General features: G+C 41.3%; 1 protein-coding gene across 5 annotated transcripts in view; it reads right to left on the reverse strand.

Moving 5' to 3' along the window:
* Positions 1 to 11,235, reverse strand: part of LOC106607874 (CD2-associated protein) — a 108,831-nt gene extending 97,596 nt beyond the window's left edge. For 2 of the 5 annotated variants that reach the window (XM_014205330.3, XM_014205329.3), the window contains exon 1: positions 10,958 to 11,233. In XM_014205330.3, coding sequence (XP_014060805.2) covers positions 10,958 to 10,961 — 4 coding nt within the window. In that variant the 5' untranslated portion in view covers positions 10,962 to 11,233. Of the gene's footprint in view, positions 1 to 10,957 lie in introns of all 5 variants that reach the window. The other 3 variants (XM_014205331.3, XM_082976928.1, XM_014205334.3) reach the window with 3 other exon arrangements.
* Positions 11,236 to 15,778: the final 4,543 nt, after the last annotated feature.

Consider the following 15,778-nt stretch of genomic DNA (forward strand, 5'->3'; position numbering starts at 1 on the left):
TTTAAAATGGTGTAAAATAGTCATATGTTTGAAAAAGTTTTTGCATTTTTTAGGTTTTTGAATAACGCGCCACGGGATTACACTGGCTGTTGAGTAGGTGGGACGCTAGCCCATAGAGGTTAAACAGCGTTTGACATGCTTCTAAGTAAGGTAATGGAACATTTTGACTTTTCGTCTCTGGTTCCGCGCTCGCGCGTTATGCCTTTGGATAAGTGATCTGTACGCACGAACAAAACGGAGGTATTTGTACATAAATATGGATTATTTCGAACAAAAACAACATTTATTGTGGAAGTAGCAGTGCTGGGAGTGCATTCTGACGAAGATCAGCAAAGGTAAGAGAATATTTCTAATAATAATTCTGAGTTTAGGTTGCCCCAAACTTGGCGGGTGCCTGAATAGCTCGCCATGATGGCTGAGCTATGTACTCAGAATATTGAAAAATGTGCTTTCTCCGTAAAGCTATTTTAAAATCTGACACAGCGGTTGCATCCAGGAGAAGTCCATCTATAATTCTTTAAATAATTATCTATTTTGTCAACGTTTATGATGAGTATTTTTGTAAATTGATGTGCACATTCACCGGACGTTTTGGTGGGAATACATTTTCTGAACATCACGCGCCAATGTAAAATGCTGTTTTTTGGATATAAATTTGAACTTTATCGAACAAAACATACATGTATTGTGTAACATAATGTCCTAGGAGTGTCATCAGATGAAGATCGTCAAAGGTTAGTGCTTCATTTAGCTTTGTTTTGGGTTTTATTGACACATGTCCTTGCTTGGAAAATGGCTGTGTGATTATTTTTGTCTATGTACTCTCCTAACATAATCTAATGTTTTGCTTTCGCTGTAAAGCCTTTTTGAAATCGGACAATGTGGTTACATCAAGGAGAAGTGTATCTTTAAAATGGTGTAAAATAGTTGTATGTTTGAGAAAGTTGAATTATGACATTTTGTTGTTTTTGAATTTGCCGCCCTGATATTTCACTGGCTGTGTCCCGCAGGGACGCTAGCGTCCCACGTAGCCCATAGAAGTTAAAAGGCCCCTAAATTTAAAATATCAGTTAATGTTGTTTTTTTTGGCAAGTAAAATATCGGATATCGGTATCGGCCAAAAATGTCACATCGGTGCATCACTAGTTTTAATGGCGGAGCAGCCGCACACACACCTAAGATCACCATGCCCATTGCCAAGCATTGGCTGGAGTGGTGTAAAGCTCGCTGCCGTTGGACTCTGGAGCAGTGGAAACGTGTTCTCTGGAGTGATGAATCATGCTTCCCATCTGGGAGTACTACGGACAAATCTGGGTTTGGCGGATGCCAGGAGAACGCTACCTGCCCCAATGCATAGTGCCAACTGTAAAGTTTGGTGGAGGAAGAATAATGGTGTGGGGCTGTTTTTCATGGATCAACTAAGGACCTTAGTTCCAGTGATGGGAAATCTTGATGCTACAGCATACAATGACATTGTAGACAATTCTGTGCTTCCAACTTTTTGGCAACAGTTTGGGTCAGGCCCTTTCCTGTTTCAGCATGGCAATGCGACCGTGCACAAAGCGAGGTCCATACAGAAATTGTTTGTCAAGATCAGTGTGGAAAAACTCAACTGCACAGAGCCCTGATCTTAAACATCGAACACCTTTGGGATGAATTTGAATGCTGACTGCGAGCTAGGCCTAATCGGCTAACATCAGTGCCTGACCTCACTAATAGTCTTTTGGCTGAATGGAAGCAAGTCCCCGCAGCAATGTTCCAACCTCCAGTGGAAAGGCATCCCAGAGGAGTGGAGGCAGTTATAGAAGCAAAGGGGGGACCAACACCATATTAATGGCCATGATTTTGGAATGAGCAAATGTCCACATACTTTTGGTCATGTAGTGTATTTCCAGCCAGAGAGATTCGTTCCACAGCAGAGTTTCATAAGTGAGGCTAGGCAAGGCATGGAGGGCACTTGGAGATGAACTCTCCTTCCCTTTTTTGGTTCCCCCCACCATTGCTCAATATCCTCCAGTTCTCTCTTTTTGTCTGTCTGCACATGCCTTGGGAACTAGCCAGTGAAAATGCTTGTAAAAGTGCTACTTGAGAAAGAGATGTTTATCAGACAATGGGGATATTGGGAAAAATATCATCCAGGACACAGCCAGCCAGGCATGCTGGGTCATTGGAGGCTGTAGACTAGGCTTGTGCCATGAGACGCAATTTACAATTAAATTGATTGCTAATGACAAGAGTTTTTGTCCCCGGGCCAAACCCAATGTTGAGCTGCTGTCCAGTAATCCTGATTTAGAAGCCTCTCTTATGAATTGTCTGCCAAAGGTCCACACAGCAGAATAGGGCATAGATCTAGAAGACTGCATTAGACTCTGCTTTCAATTTCAGCAGAGGGGCATTTTTGAAGCACAAAGTAGTAGCCTACCATTTACCAAGGGGGATCAAATCATTGTAATGGAAAATGTAGATAAAAGCTGTTGCTGTCTCAGCTGAGACTGGCGCTCAATCAAAGACAAGTGACAGTTACATACACATTTTGCTGCAACCACTATACCATCTGCTAAACTGTGTGTGTGACCAATAAACTTTGATTTGATAGTAAACACATTAGGGATAAAACTAGTCAACAGCATGGGGGTCATAAGGTCAATCTCAGCTGCCAGTTATAAGTAGTGAATTAAGCATGTACACTAGCATATCATAAAGCTTTTGTGTATAGGATTGTTGTTTATGTCTAAATATATTGAGCCAGACAATGATCTCTGTCCTATCTAGCCATTCCTAAATGTTGGCACCAAACCTGTTTAACCCAGAAAGGGGTGTGTGTGTGGGTGTCCAAAAACTCTGCATAAATCTGCCATGTCTAATCTTGCTGACCTGTTACGCTGTCTCCATCCTATCACTTTTCCCTTTTTAACTTAACATTAACATTCCCATGCTGCAGACATTTGCTTTAAAACAGTATCCAAATCCATAGGATGTAGGGATCACAATATAGTAGCCATATCTAGGAAAACCAAAGTTCCAAAGGCTGGGCCTAATATAGTGTATAAGAGGTCATACAAGAAGTTTTGTAGTGATTCATATGTTGATGCAAAGAATATTTGCTGGTCTGTGGTGTGTAATGAGAAACAACCAGATGCTGCACTTGATGCATATATGAAACTACTTATTCCAGTTACTAATAAGCACGCACTCATTAAGAAAATAACTGTAAAAACTGTTAAATCCTATTGGATTGATGAGGAATTGAAAAATTGTATGTTTGAGAGGGATGAGGCAAAAGGTATGGCAATTAAGTCTGGCAGCCCAACTGATTGGCAAACGTACTGCAAATTAAGAAATCATGTGACTAAACTAAATAAAAAGAAACTACACTATGAAACAAAGATAAATTATATAAAGAATGATAGTAAAAGCTTTGGGGCACCTTCATTAATTGAATCAGATGGCTCATTCATCACAAAGCCCACTAATATTGCAAACTATTTGAATGACTTTTTCATTGGCAAGATAAGCAAACTTAGGGATGACATGCCAGCAACAAAGCGCTGACACTACACATCCAAGTATATCGGAACAAATTATGAAAGACAAAAATTGTACTTTTGATTTCCGTAAAGTCAGTGTGGAAGAGGTGAAAACATTATTGTCGTCTATGACAAGCCACCGGGATCTGACAATCTGGATGGAAAATTACTCAGGATAATAGCAGACGATATTGCCACTCCTACTTGCCACATCTTCAATTTAAGCCTACTAGAGAGCGTGTACCCTCAGGCCTGGAGGGAAGCTAAAGTCATTCTGCTATCCAAGAAGAGTAAAGCCCCCTTTACTGGCTCAAATAGCTGACCAATCAGCCTGTTACCAACCCTTAGTAAACTTCTGGAAGAAATTGTGTTTGACCAGATACAGTGCTATTTCACAGTAAACAAATTGATAACAGAATTTCAGCATCCTTATAGGAAAGGACACTCAACAAGCACAGCACTTACACAATGACTGATGATTAGCTGAGAGAAATGTATGATAAAATGAATGTAGGGGCTGTCTTGTTAGACTTCAGTGCAGCTTTTGACATTATCGATCATAGTCTGCTGCTGGAAAAACGTGTGTGTTATGGCTTTACACCCCCTGCTATAATGTGGATAAAGAGTTACTTGTCTAACAGAACAGAGGGTGTTCTTTAAAGGAAGCCTCAAATAGAATCCAGTTAGAATCAGGAATTCCCCAGGGTAGCCGTTTAGGCCCCCTTGCTTTTTAAAATTTTTACTAATGACATGCCACTGACTGAGTAAAGCCAGAGTGTCTATGTCGGCGGATGACTCAACACGGTACACGTCAGCTACTACAGCGACTGAAATGACTGCAACACTCAACAAAGATCTGCAGTTAGGTTCAGAGTGGGTGGCAAGGAATAAGTTAGCCCTAAATATTTCTAAAAGTAAAAGCATTGTATTTGGAACAAAACACTCACTAAACCCTAAACCTCAACTAAATCTTGTAATAAATAATGTGGAAATTGAGCACGTTGAGATGACTAAACTGCTTGGAGTAACTCTAGATTGTAAACTGTCATGGTCAAACATATTGATGCAGTACTACCTAAGATGGGGAGAAGTCTGTCTATAATAAAGTGATGCTTTGCCTTCTTAACAACACTATCAACAAGGCAGGTCCTACAGGCCCTAGTTTTGTTGTACCTTGACTACTGTTCAGTCGTGTGGTCAGGTGCCACAAAAAAGGACTTAGGAAAATGACAATTGGCTCAGAACAGGGCAACACAGCTGGCCCTTGGATGTACACAGAGAGCTAATATTAATAATATGCATGTCAATCTCTCCTGGCTAAAAGTGGAGGAGAGATTGACTTCATCACTACTTTTATTTAGGAGAGGTATTGACATGTTGAATGCACTGAGCTGTTTGTCTAAAGTAGAGGTCGACCGATTAATCAGAATGGCCGATTAATTAGGGCCGATTTCAAGTTTTCATAACAATCGGAAATCGGTATTTTTGGATGCCGATTTTTATTATTTTTTATCTTTATTTAACTAGGCCATAGAAGTTAAGAACACATTCTTATTTTCAATGATGGCCTAGGAACGGTGGGTTAACTGCCTTGTTCAGGGGCAGAACGACAGATTTTTACCTTGTCAGCTCAGGGATTCAATCTTGCAACCTTACGGTTAACTAGTCCAACGCTCTAACCACCTGCTTTACATTGCACTCCACGAGGAGCCTGCCTGTTACGCGAATGCAGTAAGAAGCCAAGGTAAGTTGCTAGCTAGCATTAAACTTATCTTATAAAAAACAATCAATCATAATCACTAGTTAACTACACATGGTTGATGATATTACTAGTTTATCTAGCCTGTCCTGCGTTGCATATAAGCGCTTAGGTACACGTTGCTCCAACCATAAACATCAATGCCTTTCTTAAAATCAATACACAAGTATATATTTTTAAACCTGCATATTTAGTTAATATTGCCTGCTAACATGAATTTCTATTAACTAGGGAAAATGTGTCACTTCTCTTGCAAACAGAGTCAGGGTATATGTAGCAGTTTGGGCCGCTTGGCTCGTTGCAAACTGCGAAGACTATTTCTTCCTAACAAAAACAGCCGACTTCCCCAAACAGGGGATGATTTTAAAAAAGCGCATTTGCGAAAAAAGCACAATCGTTGCACGACTGTACCCAACCATAAACATCAATGCCTTTCTTAAAATCAATACACAAAAGTATATATTTTTAAACCTGCATGTTTAGCTAAAATAAATCCAGGTTAGCAGGCAATATTAACCAGGTGAAATTGTGTCATTTTGCGTTCATTGCAAGCAGTCAGGGTATATGCAACAGTTTGGGCCGCCTGGCTCGTTGCGAACTAATTTGCCTGAATTTTACGTAATTATGACATAACATTGAAGGCTGTGCAATGTAACAGGAATATTTAGACTTAGGGATGCCACCCGTTAGATAAAATACGGAACGGTTCCGTATTTCCCTGACAGGAAAAATGTTTTGTTTTCGAGATGCTAGTTTCCGGATTCGACCATATTAATGACCTAAGGCTCGTATTTCTGTGTGTTAATATGTTATAATTAAGTCTATGATTTGATAGAGCAGTCTGACTGAGCGATGGTAGGCAGCAGCAGGCTCGTAAGCGTTCATTCAAACAGCACTTTCGTGCGTTTACCAGCAGCCCTTCGCAATGCATTACACTGTTTATGACTTCAAGCCTGTCAACTCCCAAGATGAGGCTGGTGTAACCGATGTGAAATGGCTAGCTAGTTAGCTGGGTGCGCGCTAATAGCGTTTCAAACGTCACTCGCTCTGAGACTTGGAGTAGTTGTTTCCCCTTGCTCTACATGGGTAACGCTGCTTCGAGGGTGGCTTTTGTCGATGTGTTCCTGGTTCAATCCCAGGTAGGAGCGAGGAGAGGGACGGAAGCTATACTGTTACACTGGCAATACTAAAGTGCCTATAAGAACATCCAATAGTCAAAGGTTAATGAAATACAAATCGTATAGAGAGAAATAGTCATATAATTCCTATAATAACTACAACCTAAAACATCTTACCTGGGAATATTGAAAACTCATGTTAAAAGGAACCACCAGCTTTCATATGTTCTCATGTTCTGAGCAAGGAACTTAAACGTTAGCTTTTTTTACATGGCACATATTGCACTTTTACCTTCTTCTCCAACACTTTGTTTTTGCATTATTTAAACCAAATTGAACATGTTTCATTATTTATTTGAGGCTAAATTGATTTTATTGATGTATTATATTAAGTTAAAATAAGTGTTAATTCAGTATTGTTGTAATTGTCATTATTACATTACATGTCATTAATCATTTTGCAGGGCTCTGGCAGTGCTCCTCCTGCTCCTCCTTGCACAAAGGCAGAGGTAGCGGTCCTGCTGCTGGGTTGTTGCCCTCCTACGGCCTCCTCCACATCTCCTGATGTACTGCTCAAAAAAATAAAGGGAACACTAAAATAACACAACCTAGATCTGAATGAATGAAATAATCTTATTAAATACTTATTTCTTTACATAGTTGAATGTGCTGACAACAAAATCACACAAAAATAAATCAATGGAAATCCAATTTATCAACCCATGGAGGTCTGGATTTGGAGTCACACTCAAAATTAAAGTGGAAAACCACATTACAGGCTGATCCAACTTTGATGTAATGTCCTTAAAACAAGTCAAAATGAGGCTCAGTAGTGTGTGTGGCCTCCACGTGCCTGTATGGCCTCCCTACAACGCCTGGGCATGCTCTTGATGAGGTGGCGGATGGTCTCCTGAGGGATCTCCTCCCAGACCTGGACTAAAGCATCTGCCAACTCCTGGACAGTCTGTGGTGCAACGTGGCATTGGTGGATGGAGCGAGACATGATGTCCCAGATGTGCTCAATTGGATTCAGATCTAGGGAACGGGCCAGTCCATAGCATCAGTGCCTTCCTCTTGCAGGAACTGCTGACACACTCCAGCCACATGAGGTCTAGCATTGTCTTGCATTTTGAGGAACCCAGGGCCAACCGCACCAGCATATGGTCTCACAAGGGGTCTGAGGATCTCATCTCGGTACCTAATGGCAGTCAGGCTACCTCTGGCGAGCACATGGAGGGCTGTGCGGCCCCCCAAATAAATGCCACCCCACACCATGACTGACCCACCGCCAAACCGGTCATGCTGGAGGATGTTGCAGGCAGCAGAACGTTCTCCACGGCGTCTCCAGACTGTCACATGTGCTCAGTGTGAATCTGCTTTCATCTGTGAAGAGCACAGGGCGCCAGTGGCGAATTTGCCAATCTTGGTGTTCTCTGGCAAATGCCAAACGTCCTGCACGGCGTTGGGCTGTAAGCACAACCCCCACCTGTGGATGTCGGGCCCTCATACCACCCTCATGGAGTCTGTTTCTGACCGTTTCAGCAGACACATGCACATTTGTGGCCTGCTGGAGGTCATTTTGCAGGGCTCTGGCAGTGCTCCTCCTGCTCCTCCTTGCACAAAGGCAGAGGTAGCGGTCCTGCTGCTGGGTTGTTGCCCTCCTACGGCCTCCTCCACATCTCCTGATGTACTGGCCTGTCTCCTGGTAGCGCCTCCATGCTCTGGACACTACGCTGACAGACACAGCAAACCTTCTTGCCACAGCTCGCATTGATGTGCCATCCTGGATGAGCTGCACTACCTGAGCCACTTGTGTGGGTTGTAGACTCCGTCTCATGCTACCACTAGAGTGAAAGCACCGCCAGCATTCAAAAGTGACCAAAACATCAGCCAGGAAGCATAGGAACTGAGAAGTGGTCTGTGGTCCCCACCTGCAGAACCACTCCTTTATTGGGGGTGTCTTGCTAATTGCCTATAATTTCCACCTGTTGTCTATTCCATTTGCACAACAGCATGTGAAATGTATTGTCAATCAGTGTTGCTTCTTAAGTGGACAGTTTGATTTCACAGAAGTGTGATTGACTTGGAGTTACAATGTGTTGTTTAAGTGTTCCCTTTATTTTTTTGAGCAGTATGTATATATATACATTTTATTTTTTCTAATTTTTTTAATAATTTTTTTATTTTATTAATTTGTTTTTTTTAAATATTTTTTTAATCGGCCGATTAATTGGTAGCGGCTTTTTTTGGTCCTCCAATAATCGGTACCGGCGTTGAAAAATCATAATCGGTCGACCTCTAGTCTAAAGTACTGGCACACAGCTCGGACACCCATGCATACCCCACAAGACATGCCACGAGAGCTCTTCACAGTCCCCAAGTCCAGAACAGACTATGGGAGGCACACAGTACTACATAGAGCTATGACTACATGGAACTCTATTCCACATCAAGTAACTGACGCAGCTAATGGGGATCCATAATAAATACAAATACTTTGAGAAAGACAGTGTATACTGTCATGGGGCTTGCCCTGGTGTATGAGTAAAGTTACTCAAGGAGGACATTTTCTTAAGGCTGGGCCAGATAAAGCTGGATATCAAATACCTCCAGATTATTGTTTCCGTCACTCAAGTACTTCCTGGCCGGCCGCTGTTTCAATGTGTAGCTTACACGCAAGCGTGGCCTTGACTGTTTCCCCCTCTCAGGTAACGCATCACACTGTCACTGGGTTATGTAAGCTACACATTGAAACAGCGGCCGGCCAGGAAGCTGCCTGCTAGCCGCATTCTACACAGCTGTACCCAGACCCCTCTAGAGTCTAGTACACAAACACTGACTGACTGCTAGCCAACATATGAGCCTAGAGGAAACTCATATCTGCATACTTTTCCACTGATCGAAAACACTTTTGGTTGGTGTGTGTGTGTGTGTGTGTGAGAGAGAGAGATAAATGTCTAAAGTTAAAGTGGGAAGCCTGATACAAACTATGAGATGGAAATACGGAGAGCATGCCACAGACGATAAATGTAAGGCAGTCTGACACGTTGAAACATATCGACTGCTACAAAGCAAGTTAGTTACACTGAACCTTGGTAAGAAAGGACGCAACCCAATGATAAACCGTAGACACCAGCATGCCGTGTGTACAGCAGTGGTGTAAAGTAAGTAAAAATACTTTGAGGTACTACTTAAGTCGTTTTTTATGGTGTCTGTACTTTACTATTTATAATTTTGACTACTTTTACTTCACTACATTCCTAAAGAAAATAATGTACTTTTTACTACATACATTTTACCTGACACCCAAAAGTACTTGTTACATTTTGAAAGCTTAGCAGGACAGGAAAACGGTCCAATTCACACACTTACCAAGACAACACATGGTCATCCCTACTGCCTCTGATCTGGCAGACTCACTAAACACAAATGCATCTTTTGTAAATGAGTGTGCCCCTGGCTATACAGACATAAAAACAAGAAGATGGTGCCGCCTGCTTTGCTTAATAGAAGGAATTTAAAATGATTTGTATTTTCTCTTTTGATACTTAAGTATATTTTAGCAATTATATTTACTTTTGATACTTAAGTATATTCAGAACCAAATAGTTTTAGACTTTTAATCAAGTAGTATTTTAATGGGTGACTTTTACTATGGTATCTATACTTTTACTCAAGTATGACAATTGGGTACTTTGTTCACCACTAGTGTTGTTTAAAAATAAGTGTTGATCTTTCACAACATAGCAGTGTTGAAGAACTTCACACTGAATGTTACACATCCAAATACAGCTCTTTTAAAAATGGCTTCATGACATGCAAGTTTGAGATTCACACTTTGCAATATGTCAAGATTATGGGGAAGATGTGTTTGGTGCCTTCCCCCAAGCGCACACTTATCAGAAGGTTTTCTGTGTTGCTTAGACTTTGGGTGTGAAACTGGGACTGTCAATGAGTTGTGTCAAGCGGGTTTGACACCATACATTTGCAAGTAACATAATCCAGGGCAAACCTGGCTTGAAATGCTGTACAAAAAGAACAAGCAGTGGGAGGAAAATGTTGCTTCTTAATCTTATTTAGGTTTCACCCCATAACGCTTAGTTAGCAAACAAGTAGCAAAGATGGGGTGGAGAGGTGGCGTGCTATTTGCTTTTCCACTGGACCGATAAAAACATTCACATTTTTACTAACTGGTGCTACTGCTAACTAGTTGACTATCTAAAAACAGGCATACAGTAACCATTACTTCTGACGCAAAAACCTGGCCATTGAATTGCCTTGTAAGCTAGCTAGCAAAGCTAGATAATTGAGCAAACTTGCCGGCAAAATAGAGCTTATGTTAGCATGGAAGCTAACATTGTCGCTTGGTGTTAAATAGCTAATTTAACTAGCTAAACGAAGATAGTACAGTGATCCATCCCACAAGGAGCACACTCCAAATCCGGGCACGGTTGGTGATGATGGATCCCTATTTCTGGCTACAGGCTATTTGAAGCGGGGAACATCGGATAGCCATCACGATAAACAAGAACCACATAAATGAAAATACTCACCCATAATGTCCTTCAATGTCGCTATCAGATGTTTGGAATCTGCTATCCGGTTGCTGCGGTAGCTAGCAGCTTGAATGCTAGCTAGCTATGTGTATTTACTAAGCCACGGTGGTTTTTGCCAATTCACTACCGATATGCAAGTTAAGCCATTCGCCTTTGGCTGAATAGCAGCTTACCAAACCTATGTTTGTAATGATTATTGTGCAAGGAAGTCTCCACCTTTCTTGGACTTGCCTGAAACTACTGCCACACATATAAACAGCAGGAAAATTCGCGATATTTAGGAATGTGAGTCCCGCGAGAGGAAATTGGAACTAATGGAATGCCATTCGTTCATTAGCACACAGCATGAACAGTGTGATGGACTGGAGATTTTTTTTCTATCCACCAATTGAATCCGTGTTGAGCATCATCAGTGACCATTGCTTTCCTGGTGAACATTAGTTTTGACATTTGCATCATCAGACAGACAACAACATTGACTGAAACATGATTGATGTTCATGTTTATTATTAAATAAATCTACTTTTATTTCTCCAGTTGGTCATGGTAGAATAACATTATTATAAGGGTCATTCCATGCTTTCATTGTATTAAATAGGCTACAAAGATATCCTCTTTTATTGTTATTTTTCTTATAAATAAATATTTGAACTTATTTATTTAACCTTTAATTTGACAGGGAGTGATGAAACATACAGAGTTTAAACTGCATTGTGATTAAAGCTTTTTTTCTGACCACAGGTTATGACTAGGGCCCCAAGTTTCTCCTGGTCAGAAAAAATCCCTGGTCCTAAATTCTGATGGTGAATTGGCCCAGTGACTCCCACCTGTCTCCCCCTGTCCCCTATTAGCAGAGACATCCTGGTTTGACCTTTCTGTACTACATGCAAAGTGCACTGAAAAATGAAGTACAGCAGACAAATTTGCTTGATTGGATCGATTAGACAAGAGTTCCAACATCCTATAAAGAAGCGGCGTAAACACAAATTCTATGCAAATTAATCTAACCACAAAAAGGCTAAACATGGAGGGACACCAGGGACGGCTCAGAATGAGGCATAGAGATCTATTTTAGAGCAAAATACAGAATGAAGATTAGCACTGGCTCAGTAACATCACTTCAATATATGTAATATTATTAATGCAACTTAATCAACTGTCAAAACACGATGGATTTTTATTTGCTGGTTGCTGGCTTTCCTACATTACCTCTCTGTGCTACAGTATGAACCTTGACACTTAGTGGAATGTGCTGCCACCTTGTGTTGAAAATCAATTTACAACAAGTAATTCAGCGTTCCATAAAGGATATTTTAGAGATCTGAAATCCTATTGGAAAACAATGGTATCTAATTGTAAAATAGTGAACCCTACAGTCTTGTCAGGGGGTTGCAAAGCATCAGGGTACAGGCAGTATTCAGGTGCAACATTTCAGAAGGTGAATAAAACTGGATCCAAAATGTAGGTTTATAGGCTGGACTAGAGAACGTCAATGAACTCTGACATAGATGTAGACTTACAAAATAACAAACAGTTATCTAAATGGCCAATAAGATATGACTGGCTTCTAAGGCAGAGCGCCTTTGAACTAGTTAGAGTGCCTTTAACTTTGACAAAGAGTAAATCATTCATTTTAGTTTTAGAGGGCCATGGAACAACATGTCACTCCAGTGTAGCTTACTCTCGCTTGCCTTGACTTTAGAATGTATAATTAATGTCTATATTAATTTTATTGGAAAAAGATCTCACCCAAAATATTACAATAGCCTACAATACTTAAATAAACACTGAATACACAGAGTTTGATTATAGGTGATAGAGCACTGAGCAGTTACAATAGGCTAAAGTCAAAAACTTCAGAAGATTGTAACAGACCAAGATGTCCAGCAGAGGTCAAACTTAGTGTTCCTATCGCAGCAGTTGGCTTCAAGAACACAGTCAGAGAAACATTAACCTATGTAGCAGATGTAATAGAAACTGAGCGGAGTCCCCACATCCGGTTTTCAAGGGAAACGGACGCTAGGTTGAAGATACTGTATCCATGAAAACCGGATGTTACTGGTTTCTACTCACCCCGCATAGTCTTGAGAACATTAAACTAACGGAGAAACAGACATAAACTGAAAGCGGAGTAGACCTACATTGCCAGTCAATAGTTTGGACACACCTACTCATTCAAGGTTTTATTTTTATTTTTACTATTTTCTACATTGTACAAGAATAGTGAAGACATCACAACTATGAAATAACACATATGGAATCATGTAGTAACCAAAAAAGTGTTAAACAAATCAGATTCTTCAAAGTTGCCACCCTTTGCCTTGATGACAACTTTGCACACTTTTGGCATTCTCTCAACCAGCTTCTCCAACAGTCTAAAGGAGTTCCCACATGCTGAGCATTTGTTGGCTGCTTTTCCATCACTCTGCGGTCCAACTCATCCCAAACCATCTCAATTGGTTGGGGTCGGGTGATTGTGGAGGACAGGTCATCTGATGCAGCACTCCATCACTCTTCTTGGTCAAATAGCCCTTACACAAACTGGAGGTGTGTTTTGTGTCATTGTCCTGTTGAAAAACAAATGATAGTCCCACTAAGCGCAAACCAGATGGGATGGTGTATCGCTGCAAAATGCTGTGGTAGCCATGCTGGTTAAGTCTACCTTGAATTCTAAATAAATCACTGACAGTGTCACCAGCAAAGCACCCCCACACCCTCACACCTCCTCCTCCATGCTTCACGGTGGGAACTACACATGCGGAGATCATCCGGTCACCTACTCTGTGTCTCACAAAGACACAGCGGTTGGAACCAAAAATCTCAAATTTGGACTCATCAGACCAAAGAACAGATTTCCACCGGTCTAATGTCCATTGCTTGTGTTTCTTGGCCCACGCAAGTCTCTTCTTCTTTTTGGTGTCCTTTAGTAGTGGTTTCTTTGCAGCAATTCGACCATGAAGGCCTGATTCACCCAGTCTCCTCCAAACAGTTGATGTTGAGATGTGTCTGTTACTTTAACTCTGTGAAGCATTTATTGGGCTGCAATCTGAGGTGCAGTTAACTCTAATGAATTTATCCTCTGCAGCAGAGGTAACTCTGGGTCTTCCTTTCCTGTGGCGGTCCTCATGAGTGCCAGTTTCATCATAGCGCTTGATGATTTTTGCGACTGCACTTGAAGAAACTTTCAAAGTTCTTGAACTTTTTTGGCATTGACTGTACTTCATGACTTAAAGTAATGATGGACTGTCATTTCTCTTTGCTTACTTGAGCTGTTCTTGCCATAATATGAACTTGGTCTTTTACCAAAGAGGGCTAACTTCTGTATACCACCCCTACCTTGTCACAATACAACGGTTTGGCTCAAACGAAAGGAAAGAAATTCCACAAATAAACTTTTAAAAAGGCACACTTGTTAATTGAAATGCATTCTAGGTGACTACCACATGAAGCTGGTTGAGAGAATGCCACGAGTGTGCAAAGCTGTCATCAAGGCAAAGGGTGGCTACTTTGACGAATATAAAATATATTTTGACCTGTTTAACACTTTTTTGGTTACTACATGATTCCATATGTGTTGAGCACGGGGCATTGGCTTAGCCATTTATCGTCTAAAATTCTAATTTCAACGAATACTGAGCACTTAGCAGTCCCCATAACATTATTTTCTACTTGATTAAAACATTTGATTTGAACACAGAACTTCTCCCCTTCCTAAATATGGGTTTATTTAAGGCAATATAGTAACTCTGATCTGAGAGCGACAGAGATTCCCTTAAGGCGAAGGGAATGCTATCCATGTTGAAAGTCACATCTCAGCTTGAGTGCACAGCAATGTTGGCCAGGCAGGCAGGCAAATCACTAGCCAGTATCTGGCTCTAGCTCTGCCTTTTCTATCCCTCTGCTGAGTCAATAACCCACTTAGACTGATCCCCCCCCCCCAGCAGAAAACAGAGTGGCACCTCCACATACATGCCAGATGGTGTGTTGTGCTAATCTATCAATTGACTCTATTTGGAGTCACTGTCTGGGCAAAGCTCAATATCCTACATCACTGATGCTGGGCCTGAGCCATTTCTGTTCTACTGACACACATGAAGTGAACCATTCCTTCTGCTTTTTAGTAGAACATTTATATGGCAGTCTCATGGTAAAAAAAATGGTGGCCAATGTTGGGGATTAAATAGAGAATGTCCATTCCTAAAATGTGCAGTATCCACATGACTGTGCCAATATGAGTCCAACACCACTGTTTGAATGGCATGCAAAAACATGTACAAATCCCCTATTACACACTAGCAAGTATGGCTCAGTTGGTCGAGCATGGTGTTTGCAACGCCAGGGTTGTGGGTTCGTTTCCCAAAGCACACTGGACATGTTTAATCCCCTCACCTGTGCCCGAAACAAATAGACTATCCGTCAACATTTCGATATTGAATTATCTTTAATCTATGTATAGCTCTATCAACATAAAATGTAACCTCAGTTTTAACCTGGTAGTTATTTTTTCCCCCTTGTGTATTTTCAATGAAACGTACGGGACATATAAAGCCTAGCCTACGTACATGTTCACCTGTATAGTGTCTACCACTGTAATCCCGTCTATGCAATTTCTTCCGGGAAACCGAGTCAATTGCGTTTGGGCAGAAGAGGCGAAGCGAGATGGTTTAGTCCTGTTTGTCCACAATATACAGACCGATAAGCAGACCACCTACCTTTCCGCCTTTGGGACAACCACTCCCATCAAAGCGGAGACAAGACCATTTAGTCATTATATACAGTATCTCTGGCTTGGGCGAGCGGCGCGCCAGTGCCGAGTTT

This window comes from Salmo salar, chromosome 06, assembly GCF_965601325.2.
Source record: "Salmo salar chromosome 06, fSalSal1, whole genome shotgun sequence".
Taxonomy (NCBI): Eukaryota; Metazoa; Chordata; class Actinopteri; order Salmoniformes; family Salmonidae; genus Salmo; species Salmo salar.